Source organism: Pelodiscus sinensis, chromosome 1 (assembly GCF_052426305.1).
Source record: "Pelodiscus sinensis isolate ZL-2025 chromosome 1, ASM5242630v1, whole genome shotgun sequence".
NCBI lineage: Eukaryota > Metazoa > Chordata > Testudines > Trionychidae > Pelodiscus > Pelodiscus sinensis.
The window spans coordinates 83,462,373-83,485,591 of record NC_143052.1 but is presented as its reverse complement, the minus strand read 5'-3'; the positions used below and the strand labels follow the sequence as shown (position 1 = coordinate 83,485,591).

The 23,219-nt window shown below is 45.1% G+C and overlaps 1 protein-coding gene across 2 annotated transcripts in view; it reads left to right on the top strand.

The window, feature by feature from the left end:
• CCDC38 (coiled-coil domain containing 38) overlaps window positions 1–23,219 on the top strand; it is a 64,768-nt gene that overhangs the window by 33,313 nt on the left and 8,236 nt on the right. For both annotated transcript variants that reach the window (XM_089780425.1, XM_089780423.1), the window contains 4 exons: window positions 296–359; window positions 747–898; window positions 3,864–3,999; window positions 19,014–19,219. In XM_089780425.1, the coding sequence (XP_089636551.1) occupies window positions 296–359; window positions 747–898; window positions 3,864–3,999; window positions 19,014–19,219 (558 nt within the window). The remainder of the gene's footprint in view (window positions 1–295; window positions 360–746; window positions 899–3,863; window positions 4,000–19,013; window positions 19,220–23,219) is intronic.

The window sequence follows — 23,219 nt, the reverse complement described above, 5'->3', positions numbered from 1 at the left end:
TCTTCACAGAGTGAGGAGGGTGGGGTCTTGGTGATAGGGTGAAGCAGGGTCTTGGAGAAGAGGTGGGGCAAGGGTATTTGGGTTTGAGGTAGATCCTGGCTTGACTTAAATTGGAAAAGTGATCTTCTGCTTAAAAAGGTTGGAGACCACTGGTGTAAGTCTTCAGAGAGCTGAAAACATCTATTGCAATGATGGGAGTTCCCTTTCCACCCGCTGAAAAGTTCCTATAGGATTCTGATTTTAGTCTTAGAATGAGGAACTGGCTTAATCTTTTTTCCTCTCCTTTTTATATCAGGTGGGGAAACGAGAGTGACTGTGCAATGCATGAAGATGCCTTGAAAGATTTGGACATGGATATGGTAATAAAACTATACATCTATATTGAACATGTGTCTTCTGGAAAATGAGGGTTTGCTGGGGTGGATTTTTTTACTTTAATGACTTTATTTTTCTTATACAAAAGCTGCAGAAATTCTGGGCCAAATAGTGTGTGCTTGATTGCACGTATTGAACCCATTGGCCATGTTCTCAGCTCTGCTCCAGCTGCTTTGCATCACTATAATAACAGCTCAAATCAGCCATAGATCTTTCTTAATCTGCTCCTTCAGGTTTCCCCTTTCATGCCATTACCATTTTTCTGTTGTTTTAAATTTTAAAAAGACATCTTTTCAGTAAGACTGAAGTTACCTAAAATGTGTAGCTTATCTTCCAGTGGATGCAGTGTATCTTTCTTTTCTCTGTCATAGGTACCAGAAATATATTTCACAGATCCAAAACAGTTACTACATATGTTCACAGAGCTAGAGGAACAAAATCTTGTATTGATCCAGAATAACCAAGACTTAGATGAAACTTTGGATGAAATTGAACACATGGCAAAAATTATAAGGGCAAAACTGTAAGTTACTGAATTAGAGAAAGCAATAAGTTGTTCAGAAGTCATTTGGTACCTCTTCACCACTGGATATTTTGATTACCTGACCTATTCCCTGAACAGCAATATAGAGACATTTTCAATATAGTCATGCTGTAAGTGTGGTTCATAAAGTATTTTGAAGGAGTGCAATTTCTGAAAAAGGCATATATATATATAATATAACAGAAAATAGCAGTTTCACTACACATGCTAGCATTTTGGGGTTGCTGATAGGTAGACTGAGGAGAAAAATATGCTCCATGATATGTATGTCCCATTTGTAATTACTAAGGACTATATAGTCCATGGCACTAATGTGGTAGAGTGGAAGAGAAGGTGTTGGGATTATTTATGGAGGGTATTACCAGGATATTGCTCATTTGACCGTAAATTCCTTTATGAAATACAAAGGCAGAATGGTATTTATACAACTGTTCTGAACATGCCTAAAAAGCCTAAACAGTAAGCAGTTTACTACATCCAAGTGCTATCAGAACACTTACCAGTGTTTGATCAAGATACTTATAATTGGGCTGACCCCATGGGTTCTTAGACACACATTTCTCAGCTCCAACATGGTCAGGCAAGTATTAGCAAGGAATCCTTCAAATTTTACTTTTTTATACCCCTTAACAAACAAGTGATGTCATTGTCAATTCTCAGAGTTTAGCCAAGGGCAAATGAAACAGTTTCTTATGTAGGCAATTATTTTTGAATTTGATACCCAATTAACCGTGTTTTATTTCTCTTACTTCAGCACAGAACCTTAAATAAAACAACACAGATATTTTGATGTTTCTCTTCAAGTTTAACACGACAAGTCTTTTTCAGGATCTCTTTCTTTCTGGACTCATGCTTTGGGCCTATTGTACATACTAATATCCCAACTCACTTTAAAATTATAGTTTGCTCGGATCTAATGAGGGGACTATATTCTTACAGAAGGGAACAAGGAGGTGCTTTTTTTCCTGCCACACACATTCAAGTGTCTCTGGGGATACATCTCAACCTAAAAGGAGAGCAGGAGGAATCAGGGCTGTGCCCCCATTTTGCAATCAGGATCCCCCTTAGGCAATGTAGTGATTATGGCATTCTTGCTAAATTTAAACATGGATAATTTAATGTACTTACGTTCCCATTTTCAGCTGAATAAGACATTCTTCTTCACTTCCTGCCCCACAAGGTTGAGCAGTATTTCTGAGTGCTGTTAAAAAGCTATTGTGTTCCAACTCATAGCAAGGTGAAGTGGGAGGAAAGACACACTCTGACCTGCAGATATTACTTCAGAGATGCTTTATGGCTTTCTGTCAAATGGCACACTTGAGCCTTGTTAATATCCTTTCACAAATGTACAGCTTATTCGTGTTTTATTTTTAAATTAATTTCAATTTTTTTAATTGCCTAATTTCTGTAGTGCTCTTATAGTTGTTGCCGGTCCCTGGACCAGCCAAGGAAATAACTCAGACAAAGGGTGAGCTGGAGCAGCACTAAAGCTTGTTTATTAATACAGACTCTTAAGGGTAAGATGATACTCACACACATACATCACATTCATACTGGCAGTTGAAGATAGGCTGCAGACGTGGCATAGAAAACTTCCAATTTCACAGGTAGCTTGAGCTAGCCAGGCATCAGCTTCCCGGAGACCGACCAGGAGCCTCATGGCTATCCCTGGAGTCCATTGGATCTGCAGGAGGGTTACCGCCTTTGATTCAGTCCCAGGTTTCACAATGCTGTTACATCTCTTCTAAAAGGAGAAGAGAAAGTTCCTGGCCGCTTCTCAGTTAATTTATCTGCTTGTAGGGTCTTTGTCTTCCTTAAAAGGTCACAGATCCAATCAGTATCCTTAGTTGGATATTTCTTATTCACACCACACACACATTCCACAGTTTGCATAAATACTCATAAGCAATATGATTTCTAAGCAAAATGAGGCCTCATGGTCTTGGGTACAAGAAACTACAATATCTTGCATTGTACTACAGATAACATACCAAAGGCATGATAAAAAGCTTAACAAATTATAACTAAGAAAGCCAAGGTCAAGGAAGAAGGGAAAAGCAGAGGAATATGTCTGGTCAACTTTACTGGTCCAGTAAAGAGGAAGGGGAGGTGCTGTGTCCGACTGGTTGCAATCGTATCAATTGATGGCTGCTGATACTCACTGTCATAAATAATGTCTAAATTTGTTCTTGTTACATAGAATATTTTCAAACTGTTTCAGAGGGATTGTCATGTTAGTCTATAACTTTAAAAATGAGTAGTCCTGTGGCACCTTAGAAATTTACAAAAATATATGTAGTATCATGAGCTTTCGTGGGCAAAACCTACTTCTTCAGATGAGCTCAAATGGAGAAAAAAGGGAGACTCTCCAAATTTAAATTTAATTTAAATTTTGGGTCCTTTTTTTTTCCCACTCAAGCTCATCTGAGGAAGGGGGTTTTGCCCAAGAAAGCTCATGATACTATATACACTTTTGTTAGTCTTTAAGGGCATGCCTACTTTAGGAAATGATTTTGAAATAATAACTTCTGAAATAATGATTTTGAAATAAGCATTATTCCTCATGGAAAGCAGGAGTTATTATTCCAAAACAATCAGCCCGTTATTTCAAAATAATGGGCTTGTAATATGGACGCTTTGCTTGTTATTTTGAAATAACTCCCTAGTGTCAACCAGGGCTTAGGTGCCTCAGGACTATGCATATTTTCAAACTGTAAAGTCATATAATAAAAGATACTTAGCATTTTCTTTCACCATCCAAGGGTAAACTGATTTTTTTCTCTAGTTTTTGGAGCTCTGAATTCTTCCTTTGCCTAGAAAAGCCAGTTTGTAAAATGGTAGCAGCTCTCTTAAAAAAAATTAAACTGTTGAGTGATGGTTAATGCACAACAAAATAAATCCACAGAATAAACAAGTAAGATCTATATTTCTTTTCCCCCCACAGACATGAAAAAATAAGTGTTATTGTAGGACATAAAGAAATCCTTAAAGCTGCCTGCATCAGTGAAGAGGAAAAACACTCAGATCTGGTACTAAGAGCTAAAATGTTTTGTTTTGGCGAGTTTAATCCAGAAATCCAGGTAATTCTTTTTAAAATATGTTTTATATTAAGAGGACATATTTTACAATTACATCTTTTAAAAAAATGCTTATTCTTGTCTCAGAGGGAAAAAAAAGGCTGTTGGGATGCAGATTTTCTTATGCCTTGAAATAAACAGTACTGTAAAGTGCTCCATATTTTTCCTCCTCTCTTTCCTAACCTGTTCCTGTTAAATAACAACATCAGTTGTGGAGTGTTTAATACCGTGGTCCCCAACACGGTGCCCGCGCGGTGCCGGAGCCGGCCCCGGGCACGTGGCGCACGGTGAGCGCCGGCCCCGGGGGCGCCGCGGATTCACCCCCCGCGGCGCATGGGGGGGGGGGAAGAGCGCTAGCGCCGGCCCCGGGCACGCGGCGCTTGGGGGCGGGAGGGAGGAAGCGCTAGCGCCGGCCCCGGGCGCGCGGCGCTTGGGGAGAGAGCGCTAGCGCCGGCCGGGGCGCGCGGCGCTTGGGGGAGGGAGGGAGGAAGAGAGCGCCGGGCGCGCGGCGCTTGAGGAGAGAGCGCCGGCCCCGGGTGTGCGGCACTTGGGGGAGGGGATGGGGAGAGAGCGCCGGCCCCCGGAATGCGGCTATGGGGGGGGGCCGCCCCCCCCGGGCGCCCGGTGGGCGAACGGCCACGCCCCCTGGCGCCCGGCAACCCCAAATGGTTGGGGACCACTGGTTTAATACATTTATTAATTATTATTTATTTATTTATTATACTACCTGCAACCATTCAAATTGCTGATTTAGAAGTCAGCAAGTTCTTTGTAGCTGTGGTACAGTAAATCTGATTAGGTGATATTGTGCAGGAGAAAGGGATTCAAACAATGTAGTTCAAGTATTTGAGTGCAAATGTGGATAAATGTAACATACATTATATATAATTATGCAATTACTTCATATAAATATGAGACATGTTTACTGGACTGAGGTCTGAGTGTACAATAAAAATGATATAGGTAGTGAAATATACATAGAGATTAAAAAGGCACAGTAACAGAAATGTCAGCTTTATTTTCAGTGCAATCCTGATTTGTGATACCTGGTTTTCAAAATCCTTTCTGGTCACAGCTTATTTTCAGGAATTGAACATATGTAAATAAATGCACGTTTGGATAATAATGCTAATTAACTGACAAAAAATTTAAAAAACTTAAAAAACAACGAATAGTCTAGTAGCACCTTAAAGTCTAACAAAACATGTAGATGGTATCATGAGTTTTCATGGGTGCAACCCACTTCTTCAGATGACTGGAGAATAGAAAGTACAGATCCAAGAATAAATAAGAAAAGGGGGGGAGAGGAGGAAGGAAAGGGGGATAAAAAAGGAAAGAAAAGATAGTGAATTGTTCAAGTTACAAGAGGCTGATAAAAACAATTAAAACTTTAAGGCGGAGTTAAAGATGTCCAGCAATCAGGGCCACCAACAGGGGGCAAAGAGGACAGCTGCTCTGGGGCTCAGTGATTTAGAAGGACCCAGGACTTCTGGCCACTGCCGCTATAACAGGAGTGGCAGCGACTAGAGCTCCTGGCCCTTTAAATCGCTGCTGGAGCCTCAGTGGCACGGGCCAGGCAGCACTGAAAGACTAACTGTGGGAGGCTGGCCCTAACCCTACTACTTCTGCATGAGGCCCCGCCCCTTCTGAGGACTCAGAAAACATCCCTCCCTCCCCCCCACACACACACCCCTTGCCCAGGGCCCAGCAGTTCTGTCGATAGCCCTGCCAATGATCTAGCATAATCTTTCAGAAAGTTCATCAAGCAAAATTTAAACTTCTGAAAACCAGTGAATGAAGTATTAAATTATAGGCCTATGTAACCTTTACTCTGCCCCCCTTAGACATTAGGAATTAACTGCCTGCACTCCAGCTGCATTGAATGGTGTAGAAGCTTGGAAGAAACCAGTCTGTGAGGGTGATCCCTTCTCCGCGACCCCCATGTATGTGATCAAAGGAAAGAGATGCATGTGTACATTGGGAAATCAGTATGTCTCATTTCAGCCCAATGCTGTGTATGTTGTGTCACAAGAGGAATCTTCTTGCCATGGGGCTTGTCAAAAATTAGGTGGTTTGATGAAGGATAAGTACAGAGGCTATTGGTGAAGGAGGGCAAGAGGTGCCACCAGTCATGTGACACCCCCTCCCCCAGCCCAGGGAAGGGCCAGGACACCCCCCCTCCACCTCAAGCCCAGCTCCTCTCTGCCCCTGCTTCATTCCTCTGTTCTGTGCCTCCCGCTCTGCCTTCTCCCCCACCTTTGCTTTGCTCCATCCCACCTCTTTACCTTTCCTAAGTGATGCGGCCAGGGGACTAGAGCTGGCAGCAGGAGCTGCTCCACACACACACTCACCGGCAGGGGTGGGTCAAGTGAAGCAATGTGGCTCTAGCTTGCTTTGCTTCCCCAGCCACATTGCTCCCCTACCTGTGATTGAGTGTGGGCTGGTCCCATCCCTCCCCTGAGCAACATGCCCAGAGGAGCGCAGCAAGCTGGGGCTGTTGCTCTGCTTGTCCTACTGCTGCCAGTCCTTACCATGGGTGAGTGAAAGTAGTGTTAGAGGGCATCATCTGCATAAAGGTGATGTGGTTGTACAAGAAGTTGAAGGGGTTATGCTATTTAGCAGCTGAGGTGTTCTTTTTCTGGAGAAGGCAAAGTGTTTGAGCACAGCCCAGATATGTTTCATTAGCAAAGAGGGAAGCTGAATGCAGGTTAAGTCGAACAACTGGAACTTTGTTAAACCCTGATTACTTCTTTGTCATGAGAGTTGCTTCCAGCCTAACTCCCCACATTCCCCGTTCCCCTTGCGTTCCCCCAGTAATAGCTCCTCCAGGGAATGTGGGCCTTTTGACTCTGGTTCTACCAATTGTCAGGCATCTTTCTTATTTTACAAATATTTTAATAGAAACATTAAAAACAAATAATTGGTGCCTAGATCCCTGCTATCCAGAGGTGGTGTGCATGTAGCCTACGTAGAGTCTCATTTTTACCGCAGACTCAGCTGATTACATAGTCTTTGAGATAGATTGGTGTCCTCAACTGGTAACATCTCTGTGTCTCTGTCATTTGTGACAGAGTCTTGTAAGCTATCTTTCTGTGTGTGTTGGTGAGGGGGGGGTCCCCTTCCTCCCCATGGGGTTGGCTGCTAGGTTGTTCTTTGTCTCTTCACTGTGTAACGATCTCTGTAGGCTCTCTCTGGGTGTTGTCTGCTGACTAATAAGTGCCTCCTGTGCCTTTGGATTACTTGCCCCCATTGCATCCCTCATGACTCCTTTAGTCCACTTCTTCTGGTGTCTGTCAAATGGCATACTCATTTTTTGAGGAGTAACGTTAGTTCGAACCAAGGGGTTTGGTTCGAACTAATGCTTCCCGGAACGCACTTTCACTTTCAGAACAGCTGTTCTGAAAGTGAAAGTGCGCACCGGGAAAAATAAGTTACTCACCCTGTGAAGTAACGATTGTTGTTAGAGAGGCTCCGTGGGTACTCCACTCTAGGTGTTGGGTCCCATCCTGGCGCCGCGGCTCGGAGAATTCTCATAGCCGTGCTCTGCCAGCCCGCGCATGCGCGGCTCCTTCAAAGCGCCATTCGCGCCTTTGATCAGCCGCGCGCAGGCTGGCAACCGTCAGTTCCTCTCAACCACCTCAGGTCACAGTCGGAGCTCCCTGTGTTCTCATATCTCTTCTCTCAGTAACGATCTTAGTTTTTTTTCACTGTAAATAGTTAAAGTTAGTGTTAGTCGTGTTCCTGTTCTACAGTTTCTATTGATCTTCGGTTAAAAAAAAAATTTTTTTTCTCTTCAAATCAATTTCTTCAAACGCTACGGCTAAGCGCTAAAAAACTGAAACTGACAAAGAGTGAAAGACAGAGATCAAGCATGGTTGGCATCCAGCCACCCTTACCGGCTCCTAGCAATGCTGGGGTCTCCCGGTTTTAAAAAATGCTCAGTTTGCTGGGAAGCTATGCCGGCAGCTGATGGCCATGACGCTTGCATAAGGTGCCTGGGCGAATCATACGTCCATCAAAAGTGCATTCACTGTTGCAAGGTCACATCCAGGGCCCGCAGAGAGCGGGAGATAAAGGTCCGAATGATGTCCTTTGGCAAGGCACTGCAGCCTGACCCGATGCCCTCTTCAGCTACTGCAAAAACCTCCGTTTGTAAAAGGGGAGCGGCTTCTTCGGGACCGGCGACTTCAAAGAGGGCGAAGCCGTCCCCGACACGCTCCCTCCCCCCGGCAGCCTCCAGGGCTTCGGCAGCCTCCAAAGTGACCCCCGCGGTGTCCTGACACTCTACTAGCCCCAGAGACAGGGAATCGCAAATGCCGAGGGCTCGGGCTGCTTCGTTGCCGGCATCGGCTCCGGCTCTGCAACTGACAAGCGAGTCGGCACCGGCTTCAGCTTCCCCGGCTTGCAGTACAGCGCTAACACTGCAACTGACAAGCCAGCCAACGCCGGTTTCAGTGGCACTGGCTTCAGCGGTGCGGGCTCCAGCGGCACCGCTTGTGACGGCACCAGCTTCAGGACCACTATCTTTGGCGGCACCGGACTCGGGTGCAGGTCCTTGACATGGCACCATCAGCAGTTTTAGCAACGCTAGCACCAGGCATTCTGCCGGCACCGACAGCAGAGCAGCTGCAGCTGATCTCCCAGGCATTGCTCTGTTTTCACTCGGTGCAGAGCTCTCCAGTTGCCATGGAAACTGACAGTGCCTCAGTGCCTAGGAAAGCACTTTCAAAAACTCATGTAAGGGAGAGGTCTGCCTCCCCAGTTTTCTCGCCAGGTCCATCTCCATCGCCACCAAGGCGTACACGGTATCGTGACTATAGTGTCTCTCTGGTCCACGTCACATACAGACGGCACAATTACAGAGACACGGTATATTTAGAAGCGTGCCAGTCCCGCTCACGATCTCGCTTACCCAGACGGTCATCTAGGTACAGGTCCGGTCATCTAGGTACGGGTCCTCTAGATGCTCTCCACGACGTGTCTATTACATTCAACACAGTAGTGCATGCTCATCACGTCATTCTTCCTCGTCACGTTCTGAGCGCTACTATGGGCACTACTATAGCTCGTACGACAATTGTCCCCACCGTGAACATGTATTGTCATCGCATAGGGGATCTTCCTGCAACTGCTGATCACCAACTGCGCAATACTTACCTTAACAGCCGCAACAGTTAAACTCACCTCTTCCATCGATAAGTCCAACTATCCAACAAGACCAGTCCGAGCTAGAAGAGGGGCAGCTGTCTGAAGCAGAGGACCCCAAGCCAGAAACTTCTCTGGCGGACTGCTCATCTTCATCACCAGATGAGGCAATATGCCCAGGTGAATTATCTCCACCGGATGACCTAAAACAATTCCAAGACCTGTTTAAATGAGTAGCAGGGACGCAGGAAATACAATTGGCAGATGTTCCGGTTAAAAAGCACCGCCTCTTAAAGAATCTCCGTCCGCAGCAGCATAGAATCATAGAATCATAGAATCATAGAATAATAGGACTGAAAGGGACCTCGAGAGGTCATCGAGTCCAGCCCCCCGCCCTCAAGGCAGGATCAAGCTCCGTCTACACCATCCCTGACAGATGTCTATCTAACCTGTTCTTAAATATCTCCAGAGAGGGAGATTCCACCACCTCCCTTGGCAATTTATTCCAATATTTGACCACCCTGACAGTTAGGAATTTTTTCCTAATGTCCAATCTAAACCTCCCCTGCTGCACTTTAAGCCCATTACTCCTTGTCCTGTCGTCAGAAACCAAGAGGAACAAATTTTCTCCTTCCTCCTTGTGACACCCTTTTAGATATTTGAAAACCGCTATCATGTCCCCCCTTAATCTTCTTTTTTCCAAACTAAACAAGCCCAGTTCATGAAGCCTGGCTTCATAGGTCATGTTCTCTAAACCTTTAATCATTCTTGTCGCTCTTCTCTGTACCCTTTCCAATTTCTCCACATCTTTCTTGAAATGTGGCGCCCAGAACTGGACACAGTACTCCAGCTGAGGCCTAACTAGTGCAGAATAGAGCGGCAGAATGACTTCACGAGTTTTGCTTACAACACACCTGTTGATACAACCTAGAATCATATTTGCTTTTTTTGCAACAGCATCACACTGTTGACTCATATTCAACTTGTGGTCCACTATGACCCCTAGATCCCTTTCCGCCATGCTCCTTCCTAGACAGTCGCTTCCCATCTTGTATGTATGGAACTGATTGTTCCTTCCTAAGTGGAGCACTCTGCATTTCTCCTTATTAAACCTCATCCTGTTTACCTCTGACCATTTCTCTAACTTGCTAAGGTCATTTTGAATTATGTCCCTATCCTCCAAAGAAGTTGCAACCCCACCCAGTTTGGTATCATCTGCAAACTTAATAAGAGTACTCTCTATCCCAATATCTACATCATTGATGAAGATATTGAATAGTACGGGTCCCAAAACAGACCCTTGAGGAACTCCACTTGTTATCCCTTTCCAGCAGGATTTAGAACCGTTAACAACAACTCTCTGACTACGGTTATCCAGCCAATTATGCACCCACCTTATCGTGGTCCTATCTAAGTTATATTTGCCTAGTTTATCAATAAGAATATCATGCGAGACCGTATCAAATGCCTTACTAAAGTCTAGGTATATGACATCCACCGCTTCTCCCTTATCCACAAGGCTCGTTATCTTTTCAAAGAAAGCTATCAGATTAGTTTGGCATGACTTGTTCTTCACAAACCCATGCTGGCTATTCCCTATCACTTTATTACTTTCCAAGTGTTTGCATACGATTTCCTTAATTACCTGCTCCATTATCTTCCCTGGGACAGACGTTAAACTGACCGGTCTATAATTTCCTGGGTTGTTCTTATTCCCCTTTTTATAGATGGGCACAATATTTGCCCTTTTCCAGTCTTCTGGAATCTCCCCTGTCTGCCATGATTTTTCAAAGATCATAGCTAAAGGCTCAGATACCTCCTCTATCAGCTCCTTGAGTATCCTGGGATGCATTTCATCAGGACCTGGTGACTTGCTGACATCTAACTTTCCTAAGTGATTTTTAACTTGTTCTTTGTGTATCCTATCTTCTAAACTTACCCTCTCTCTGCTTGTATTCACTACGTTAGGCACACCTCCAGACTTCTCGGTGAAGACCGAAACAAAGAAGTCATTGAGCATCTCCGCCATTTCCAAGTTCCCTGTTACTGCTTCTCCCTCCTCGCTAAGCAGTGGGCCTACCCTGTCCTTGGTCTTCCTCTTGCTTTTAATGTATTTATAAAAGGTCTTCTTGTTTCCCTTTTATGCCTGTAGCTAGTTTGATCTCATTTTGTGCCTTTGCCTTTCTAATCTTGCCCCTGCATTCCCGTGTTGCTTGCCTATATTCATCCTTTGTTAGTTGTCCTAGTTTCCATTTTTTATATGACTCCTTTTTTATTTTGAGATCATGCAAGATCTCCTTGTTAAGCCAAGCTGGTCTTTTGCCATATTTTCTATCTTTCCTACACAGCGGAATTGTTTGCTTTTGGGCCCTTAACAACGTCCCTTTGAAATACTTCCAACTCTCCTCAGTTGTTTTTCCCTTCAGTCTTGCTTCCCATGGGACCTTACCTACAAGTTCTCTGAGCTTATCAAAATCTGCCTTCCTGAAATCCATAACCTCAATTGTGGTGGTCTCCCTTCTACCTTTCCTTAAGATCATGAACTCTATTATTTCGTGATCACTGTCCCCTATACTGTCTTCCACTTTCAAGTTCTCAACTAGTTCCTCCCTATTTGTTAAAACCAAATCCAGAACAGCTTCTCCTCTGGTAGCTTTTTCAACCTTCTGAAACAGAAAGTTGTCTCCAATGCAGTCCAGAAACTTATTGGATAGCCTGTGCCTCGCTGTGTTAGTTTCCCAACATATGTCTGGATAGTTGAAGTCCCCCATCACCACCAAATCTTGGGCTTTGGATAGTTTTGTTAATTGTTTAAAAAAGGCCTCATCCACCTCTTCCACCTGGCTAGGTGGCCTGTAGTAGACTCCTAGCATGATATCACCCTCGTTTTTTACCCCTTTTAGCTTAACCCAGAGACTCTCTACACAGCTATCTCCTACGTTCATCTCCACTTCAGTCCAAGTGTGTACATTTTTAATATACAAGGCAACCCCTCCTCCCTTTTTTCCCTGTCTGTCCTTCCTGAGCAAGCCGTACCCTTCCATACCAATATTCCAATCATGCGTCCCATCCCACCAGGTTTCTGTAATACCAATGATATCATAGTTGTATTTATTGGTTAGCAATTCCAGTTCTTCCTGCTTATTACCCATACTTCTCGCATTTGTATATAGGCATCTAAGATACTGATTGGATCTTGCCTCCCTGTTGTGCCCTGACCCTCCTTTCTCCTTGCCATTATAGGCCGTAGTCCCCCCCATTTCCAACCCATCTCCCAGTCCCGCACATTCAGCACTTACCTGTGGGCTTTGCTCACCTGCCCCCGACAAACCTAGTTTAAAGCCCTCCTCACAAGGTTAGCCAGTCTGTGTCCAAACAAGGCCTTCCCGCTCCTGGAAAGGTGAACTCCATCTCCGCCAAGCAGTCCTTCCTGGAAGAGCACCCCGTGATCAAGGAAGCCGAATCCCTCCTGGCGACACCATCGTCGCAGCCAGGCATTCACCTCCAGGATGCACCTCTCTCTGCCCGGGCCCCTACCTTTGACAGGAAGGATAGAAGAGAATACCACCTGCGCTCCAAACTCCCTCACCCGTACTCCCAAAGCCCTGTAGTCACACTTGATCCGCTCAGTGTCACACCTGGCAGTATCATTTGTGCCCACGTGGATGAGTAGCATGGGGTAGTAGTCAGAGGGCCGGATAATCCTCGACAATGCCTCCGTAACATCTCGGATACGGGCCCCTGGCAGACAGCATACCTCTCGAGATGAGCTGTCAGGGCGACAGATGGGTGCCTCCGTTCCCCTCAGAAGAGAGTCTCCAACCACCACTACTCTACGTTTCCTCCTCGCAGTGGTGGCAGGAGACTGCTCAACCTTGGTGGTGCAAGGCCTGGTCTCCTCCACTGTGGGGGGTGACTCCTTGTCTCCTGCTGAAAGTAAAGAGTAACGGTTATGTAACAACACAGTGGGAGGGTTAGGAGCAGGGGTGGAACACTGCCTGCTGCCGGAAGTAACCAGCTGCCAGTGCTCACCCTGCACCACTGCCTCCTCCATAAGTGGCTGGTCAACAGTCCCACATCCTAGGACAGTGACCTCCGTGGATCACCTTACCAATTGACGAAGTTATCATGGAAATGGTGGATGAGATATGGCAGATGTCAACATCGGCTACTCCTACGAGTAAAAAGGCCGATAGGAAATACTTTGTGCCGGCAAAAGGGTTGGATTTTCTATTCAATCACCCTCAGCCTAATTCTTTACTGGTTGACGCTGCACAATGAAGGGCTAAAGCACCGCAGTACAAAAGTGTGCTCCCCGATAAATACAATAAAAAATTAGATACATTTGGTAGGAAGGTCTGTTCTTCAGCCACACTCCTATTATGCATTGCAAACTACTCAGCCCATTTATCAAACCACAATTTTGATAATTATTCGAAGCTAGTGGAATTATTACATCATCTTCCAGACACTAAGAAACCACTCCTAAAAGCAATAGTACAGGAATGATACTCAGCATGTAGCACTGCATTGCAGATTGCAATGGATGTGGCTGACACAGCGGCACGGGCAACAGCTACGGGTATCTCAATGAGGAGATCGTCATGGCTTTCGTCTGCAGGAGCACCAAAGGAGCTGCAAAGCAAAGTTGAGGATCTGCCTTTTGAAAAGCTTAAGCTTTTCGCAGCAAACACCGACGAAGTCCTCTATTCAGGCAAAGATTCTTGCACCACCCTACATACACTGGGGATGTACATGCCTTCCTTTAAGCGTAGGTGCTATTACCCTTATCAGCGAAAATATGATTTTAATTTTCCCAGACAACAGACACGTATTTCAGAGAATCAGCGCCCTAGACAACGTCCTCAGTGGAAACAGCCCCAGCAAAATTGTTCAGCCAATCAATCTTCAGCCAATCAGCAGATTTGACTTCTCTGTCGAGGATGCAAGCTTGCCTTCCATAGTCAATGCGGAAAACGAAACTCTTCATCTCTTTCCCCATCGACTGAAATCATATCACCATCCGTGGTCCAACATCACCACATACAGATGGGTACTAGAGGTGGTACAATCCGGCCTCTCTATTCCCTTTCTCTCCATTCCCCCTCCCACCCCACGCACCCTGTCCCTTTTCAGGGACCCCTTTCACGAGCAGCTGCTGAGACAAGAAGTTCGTCGCTTGCACGCAATCGGGGCAATAGAGAGAGTACCCAAGCAGTTTTGGGGAAAAGGTTTTTACTCCCGATATTTTCTCACACCAAAGAAGTCGGGAGGCTGGAAACCCATTTAAGACCTTCGAAAGTTAAAGTGCCACCTTCGAAAACACCGATTCAAGATGGTGACCATAGCAACTATCATTCCATCATTAAACAAAGGAGACTGGCTTGCAGTCCTCAACCTGCAGGACGCTTATTTCCACGTCGTTATTGACGTGGCTCACAGGCGTTTTCTTCGATTCCAATTGGGGAACAAACATTTTCAATACAGGGTTCTACCGTTCGGACTGGCATGTGCCCCCAGGGTTTTCACCAAAACCCTAGCAGTAGTGGCGGCCCATTTACGCAGGACAGGAGTGACAATATTCCCTTATTGGAACGATTGTCTTGTAAGGGGCACAACATATATGGAGGCATGTCATATGGTGCAGGCAGTATCCAGCAAGTTTGCATCCCTTGGCCTTCTCATAAATGTAAAAAAGTCATCATTGATTTCATCTCAAGACCTGGTTTTTATAGGTGCATGGCTAGACTCAACCGTGGCACAGGCATACTTACCGACGGAACGTTTTGTGGCAATCCAAGACCTTGTACATACTGTGACGCATGCTCCGACAATTCCTACACGCATCTGTTTACAACTGATGGGCCACATGGCAGCTTCCCCCATCATGGTGCGGAACGCAAGGTTACGTTTTCACTGCCTCCAGCATTGGTTGGCCATGATTTACAGTCTAGCAAAACACAGCGTTCACAGATCAGTGGTGGTACCTCAACATGTATGAGAGTCTCTTCAGTGGTGGGCCACGCCGAGCAATCTTCTCACGGGCATCCCATTTCATTGCCCACAACCTACAAGGCAAATAACCACAGATGCCTCCCTTGTGGGCTGAGGGGCGCACATGGACAACCTGACAATTCAAGGTCGCTGGTCAACTCAAGAAATGATGTTACATATCAATGTACTTGAGTTACGGGCAGTACGACATGCTTGCAAGCATTTTCAGTCCCACATACGGGATACAACTACCAGAATCATGACGGACAACATGGCAACCGTGTTTTATATCAACAGGCAGGGAGGCGCCCGATCTCGTTCTCTATGCGTGGAGAGCGTCCGGTTATGGAATTGGTGTAGTCACAACAACACCATTTTAGTAGCATCCTATCTCCTGGGTGTCAACAACTTAATAGTGGACTCACTTAGCAGGCGTTTCCCTCACGACCACAAGTGGGAAATCTGCACGGAGGTTTTGAGCCGTATATTTGCTCGGTGGGGGTTTCCGACAATATACTTGTTTGCGACGGGAAACAACACAAAATGCCCCACCTATTGTTCAAGAGCTGGAATAGGACATCATTCACTAGGAGACACCTTCCTTCTTCACTGGGGAAGGTCGCTGTTGTATACTTTTCCCCCAGTGGTTCTAATACCCAAAACTTTATCTCATCCTCCCTTTGAGCCTCTAGACACGGTTCCATTACACATACTTACCATCAAGCTTTTGTTTCTCCTAGCCCTTACCTCAGCTCGTAGGGTCAGTGAGATAGCAGCTTTCATGGCTTCGTCTCCTTATACAGTTTTTTTTTTTTTTTAAATCTCAGTGACGTTGAGAGCTCACCCAGCGTTTATTCCAAAGGTCTCTTCTGAATTTCACATCAATGAACCGTTGGTTCTACCATGCTTCTTTCCTAAACCCCATACCTCAATGCAAGAAGCGACACTGCATGCGCTGGACGTAAGAAAAGCCTTGGCATTCTACATTGACAGAATGCGGGACTTTAGGAAGATGGACCGTTTAATAGTATCATTGGCAGACCATTCTAGAGGCCAACCACTGCTTCCCTCCTAGCAAGCATTCTCATGCATCACCAACAGAGCAAGGTCTGATGGCACAGTGCTAAAATCTTGCTTAGATTTTTGCCCATGCTTGGACTCAAACTGAAGCTGGCTGGGGGGTAAGTCAGGTTCAGTGGCTACAGTATATTCCATTCAGCTCCCCACATGCAGAAAAAACAGGCAAGCTAGAAACCCTGTTGGTTACTATGTCCATATATAGTCTGTGTAATCCATTTAGCACCTGTGCATTAGGCATGTGCCTAACTTGAAAGCTTAGCTATCTCAACACTACTGCTTTCAGTTTTGCTGTCAAAGATTATGGATGCCATGCACCAGCTAACATAAATGTCCAATGATTGAGATCATTTTGGTGCGGCTCAGAGCCCTGGTTTGATCCCTAGGTCTGGAGGGTGAAAAAAAGTATGGTAAAAATATGCTGACCTTAAGAAAAGCTGTATTTTCCATTTTCAGGAATCAGTTGATCCAGTAACCCTAAATTTGGATCACTATCCCATGCCCCACGAAGCACATCATATTTCAAGGCAATTTGTGTAACTGTACATTTTAGAGCATTTGGCGTCCGCCTTTAAACAGAAAACAGATGGGGTGTTCCACTATGAGGCTGTCGCTGTTGTTGCTACTGATCTCTTGTGAGAGAAACCCACATTTTAGGTCCCAGGCTATGTCTACACCAGAAAAAAGATTTATAATGAGGCAGATTTCAACAGATAGATAACACATTATAAAATCCTAATGCAAATGGGATAAACTACAGTTTTTACCTCAGTGTAGCTGCTGCAAGTGACCCCTGGGCTGCCCTTAGGGGCCATAGTTCAGCAAGGGACTTAAACACATGCCCAATTTTAAGCATGTGAGAAGTCCCACTGATACATACATATTAGGGATGTTAAAAAGCAGTTAAATAGGTAACCGTGTAACCACTGAAAATTTCAGTGGTCACACACTGTGGGCTTTGCAGTATAAAGCTTTTACTGCAGAGCGCACAACATAGCTGGCTCTCCTAGAGCACAGCCAGTGTACACTGGGAGCCAGCTCCCAGCTGCTAACCCCACTAACGGGAAACTGGCTGCACTGCAGTACAAGCTTTATACTGCAGAGCCCACAGCACCAGGTGGCAGCCAGCTCCCCAGGAGCAGGGCCAGGAGCTTGTGTAAAACCTTTACAGTAATTGATAAGCTCATACGTATTGGTTGACTGTTTAAGTGGTTATACTTTTACATTCCTAATACTTATGCATAGGTGTAAGTACAGGCAGTCCCCGGGTTACGTACAAGATAGGGACTGTAGGTTTGTTCTTAAGTTGAATCTGTATGTAAGTCGGAACTGGCGTCCAGATTCAGCCGCTGCTGAAACTGATCAGTTTCAACAGCGGCTGAATCTGGACGCCAGTTCTGACTTACATACAGATTCAACTTAAGAACTCCAGGCATCCCCAAGTCAGCTGCTGCTGAAACTGATCAGCGGCTGATTCCAGGAAGCCCGAGGTAGGGGCTTCCTGTAGTCAGCCACTGGTCAGTTTCAGCAGCGGCTGACTTGGGGACGCCTGGGGCAGAGCAGCTGGGGTGCTGCTGGGTTGGTCCAGTAGCGCCACTGCTCCTCGGTGCTACTGGACCAACCCAGCAGCACCCAAGCTGCTCTGCCCCAGGCATCCTGATTCAGCCGCTGCTGAATCTGACCAGCAGTGACTGAATCAGGACGCCTGGGGCAGAACAGCTGGGGTGCTGCCCGGTTGGTCCAGTAGCGCCCAGAGAGGCGCTACGGGACCAACTGGCAGCGCCCCAGCTGCTGTACCACAGGTGTCCGGAGCAAAGCCACGGAGCACGGGGGCAGCGGGACAGCCCAGACGCGCCGTCTGCAGACCAGGGGGACGGGGAGCGAAGCGGCGGAACACACGGGCAGCGGACAGCCCAGACGCGTCTGGGCTGTCCGCTGCCCGTGTGCTCCGCGGCTTGGCTCTGCTTTGCCCCCCCCCCCGTCCCCCTGGTCTGCAGACCAGGGAGATGGGGGGGGGGGCAAAGCAGAGCCAAGCCGCGGAGCGCCCGGCCAGCTGACAGCCCAGACGCGTCTGGGCTGTCAGCTTATCGCGCGCTCCGCGGCTTGGCTCTGCTTTGCCCCCCCCCCCCGCCGGTCTGCAGACCAGGGGAAGGGGGGGGCAAAGCAGAGCCAAACAGAGCCAAGCCGCGGAGCGCGCGATCAGCTGACAGCCCAGACGCGTCTGGGCTGTCAGCTGGCCGGGCGCTCCGCGGCTTGGCTCTGCTTTGCCCCCCCCCCGTCCCCCTGGTCTGCAGACCAGGGGGACGGGGGGGGGGGGACAAAGCAGAGCCAAGCCTCGGAGCGCGTGGGCAGCGGACAACCCTGTCCGCTGCCCACGTGTTCCGCTGCTTTGCTTCCTCTCCCTGGTCTGCTGGAGACCAGGGAGAGGAATGGCCCCGTTCGTAACTGCGGATCCGACATAAGTCGGATCCGCGTAACTCGGGGACTGCCTGTACTCTGCTGAATCGGAACCATAACTTAGGAAAGGATAGACAGATGTATTTATCACAAAAATCCTATGGTGAGATTTCCTTGAAATCCATGGCTACATATTCGTTGTTTTTCATATGTTTAAAATGCTTCTGCATCACACAATAATCTTCCTCTTACTGATGTGATCACATTTGAGTGCCACATTGATAATAAATGTGCATGTTTATTGTGTGTTGCTTTCAAGGAATTTTCAGAAATCCTATTATGTTCAGATTTCACTCATACAATATTTTTTAGGTGCTTACATAATTGCTTGTGTTTAACCTCAGGATAAACTGCTGCATTCACTTACTAAAAAGGTTGCAGAAGTGTACAGAATTAGTGTTGGAAAAGTAGACGCATCAAGCATTAACTCCATTCAGATGTTGAGAAGAATAGAGAATCGAATTGAAGAACTCTGTGAATTGTTGGAGTCAGTTCCAAAAGACAATATTGATGCAATTGAGAAAATTAAGTTGAAAGACAGAAGGCAAAGGTAAAGTAAATGCCAAGTATATTTAAAATGAATAAGGTCTTTCCTGATTTGTATTCTGAACAATCTTTGTACAGACAGAGTATTTGACTAGCAATATTGGTCTTAATCCTGCAAAATGTGGAAGTTCTGACAACGTATGTTTCTACATATTTTGGTTGTGCATAAAATAGATGTTTACCTACATAGCATGACAATAGGAGCAACATGTTTTGTACTTTTAACGTAGTAAAATGACTGGTCATGCCTTGTGCACCTTTTGTGTTTTCAACATCAGACATCTAGGCTGTGTCTACACTGCATCCCTTTTCCGGAAAAGGGATGCAGATGAGACAAGTCGGAATTGCAAATGAAGCGGGGGATTTAAATTTTCCCCACTTCATTTGTATAAACATGGCTGCCGCTTTTTTCCGGCTCGGGGCTTTGCCGGAAAAAAGCGCCAGTCTAGACGGGGATCTTTCGGAAAATAAAGCCTTTTCCGAAAGATCCCTTATTCCTCTTAAAATCAGGAATAAGGGACCTTTCGGAAAAGGCTTTATTTTCTGAAAGATCCCCGTCTAGACTGGCGCTTTTTTCCAGCAAACCCCGAGCCAGAAAAAAGCGGCAGCCATGTTTATACAAATGAAGCGGGGAAAATTTAAATCCCCCGCTTCATTTGCAATTCCGACTTGTCTCATCTGCATCCCTTTTCCGGAAAAGGGGTGCAGTGTAGACACAGCCCTAAGGCCTTATTTTCAATACTCCTTTCGCCCCCAATAAACGAGTTTTTAACTTGAGGTAAAACCATAGTGAAAACAAAGCAGTTGGTAGTTTTCACATGCATTAGCAGGTTGATTTAAACATTAGACTCCCAATTGTCTTTACCTCAACCTGCTAACTCATGTGAATACTATAAACTGCTGTGTCTTCACTAGCATTTAACTGGAGTTAAGAACACACCTTTATTTTGCAGTGAAAACAAAGCCTTTGAGATGCCTCCAAGCACTGTAATGTGTTTTTCTGTCTGCAATGTAATATATTGTCCCTAGGCTTGGTTATAATCAATACATTTTAGCAGTGGTTGATTTCTCACTTCACCCAGAAAAGCAATGATAAAGAAAAAGACTAGCATTCATAACCACAGGTGGGATTTTCAAAAACATTCAGTGTTGGCATAGCTGTGTTCGTGTAGAAATCAGTCTTAAAATTTCTATTGACTTCAATGGGAAGAAGTTAGGTCTATGCTGGCAGCAATTTTTTTCTTGTTACTTCCTTTTTATAAACAGATAGGCCACGTCTACACTGGCCCCTTTTCCGGAAGGGGCATGTTAATTTCAGCTATCGTAGTAGGGAAATCCGCGGGGGATTTAAATATCCCCCGCGGCATTTAAATAAAAATGTCTGCCGCTTTTTTCCGGCTTTTAGAAAAGCCGGAAAAAAGCGTCTACACTGGCCCCGATCCTCCGGAAAAAGCGCCCTTTTCCGGAGGCTCTTATTCCTACTTCGAAGTAGGAATAAGAGCCTCCGGAAAAGGGCGCTTTTTCCAGAGGATCGGGGCCAGTGTAGACGCTCTTTTCCGGCTTTTCTAAAAGCCGGAAAAAAGCGGTGGACATTTTTATTTAAATGCCGCGGGGGATATTTAAATCCCCCGCGGATTTCCCTACTACGATAGCTGAAATTAACATGCCCCTTCCGGAAAAGGGGACAGTGTAGACGAGCCCATAGTGTTAGGGATAGCATGTTTTATGCTAATAGTGCCCGTGAGATAATACAGAGTTGGAATTCAGAAGGGAGCAAACATCTCGCCAAACACTTCTTTTTTAGATGTCACTATGTTCCAAAGCTGAGTATACCACAGGTCAGAAAAACAGTTCATTTAATGTGAACACACACATATTTTTCAAAAACTGTAAAAGAAACTGGTTAATAGACTAAACCCTTCAGAAATATTTATTTTAGAAAAACACCAATAGCATAAAAGTCCCCAATTATATTATTATGTTCTAAGCATTTCTGGAATGTTGCATTTCCTTTATTTTATGTGTTAAGGAAGTTCAGTCAAGGGTTAAATATTTAACTATGATATATTGGCATGTCATAGTTGACATTTTCATATTATTATTACAATAAAAATACAAACAGCTAAATGGTTTTTTTTTCTGTTAATACACCAGGGCTGTGTGTACACTGGCCATTTATTCCGGGAAAGCAGCTGCTTTTCCGGAATAACTTGCCAGCTGTCTACACTGGCCGCTTGCTTTTCCGGAAAAGCAATGACGATCTAATGTAAAATCGTCATTGTTTTTCCGGAAAAACTATGCTGCTCCTGTTCGGGCAAAAGTCCCTTTTTCGGAAAAACTGTTCCAGAAAAGGGCCAGTGTAGACAGCACAGTAGTCTTTTCCACAAAAAAGCCATGATCGCGAAAATGATGATCGGGGCTTTTTTGCAGAAAAGCGCATCTACGTTGGCCACGGATGCTTTTCCGGAAAAAGTGCTTTTCCGGAAAAGCATCCTGCCAATGTAGATGCGCTTTTTCCGGAAATACTTATAACGGAAAACTGTTCCGTTTTAAGCATTTCCGGAAAAGGGTGCCAATGTAGACGTAGCAGGTGTGTCTGTTGAAACAAGGTTACATTTAAATGTTTCAGGATGATGAGTTGATTTTAGATGATCTATTACAAAAACAACAAAGTGGAGCTATGGCTACTCCCCAGCTGCATGCCGGATGGCTATTTGGGAACACCAACAGCCCATATAATTTAGGGTGTGTCAACTACATTCAGAACATCACACACAAAATCACAATTTGGCTTTTCAAAATAACAGCAGATTTTTCTTTGCAGCTGGAAATGTCCTTCAAATCCCAGTGCTTCCACTTGTTCTAAACTTTAGTGCACCAAAGGCTCCCTGGTGCACTAAAGTTTCTTCTAGCAGAGGAAGAATGCAATTTTTACCTTTAGCATGTGTCAGACCTCTAAAGCACTTTCTACCCAGATGGAAGGGATTTGAGGGAGATATGCTCCTTGCTATGAATCAGCAGGGGAACTGGCTCCATAAGGCAGAAATTCTTTTCCTAATGAGAGGGGCTGAGCATGTTGACTTTTCTGCACTACTTTCACAGAAGCAAGGCCATGTCTACACTAGGATTCGACTTAATAACTCCCGATTTAACAAACTCAAACTGGTATGTCCACACTAAGGAGATGCCTTGTAATTAGCATGAGGCAGGCTCCATTAATGTGGACACGCTGCCACAGACGTAGAGCCTCAGGAAGCACTAGGAAGTACTTACTTCGAATTACTCTGGGGAGTAATTATTTTGAAATAGCAGCACCAGAGCATCCACACTACTGTTATTTCAAAAAAAACTAATTCAAAATTAGCATTACTCCTGATGAAAAGCAGTAGTACAGATTTTGAATTCCGCAGGGATGATTTCAACATGGAAGTCCTAGTGTAGACCAGGGCCAAGGGACTAAGGCCCTGCTGATCCTGCCAAAACACATATGAGTGGTACCATTTTATTCAGAATCTAGTCATATCGATTCCAAGTCCAGAAGGGACTATTGTGACAGCCCATAAAAACTTCTCCAAAATAATTCTTAGAGCAGATCATTTAGAAAAACATCGAATTTTGGTTTTAAAAATGTAATACTGTACCATGACCTTTGGTAAGTTGTTCAAATGATAAATTACTCTCATTGTTAAAAATGTACATTTTTAGTCTGCATTTGTCTAGTTTCAATTTCCAGCCATTGGATCATGTTATATCTTTCTCTGCTAAACTGAAGAGCCCATTTATTAAATATTTGTTTTCCATTCTGATATACATAGATTGTAATCAGCTTTAACCTTCTTTTTGTTAAACTAAATTGATTGAGCTCCTTGAGTCTATTGCTGTAAAGCATGATTTTTAATGCTTTAAAACATTATCAGGGCTCTTCTCTGAGCCCTCTTCAATTTTTCAACATCCTTCTTGAAATGTGAATAACAGAACTAGACACAGTATTCATGCAGTGACCA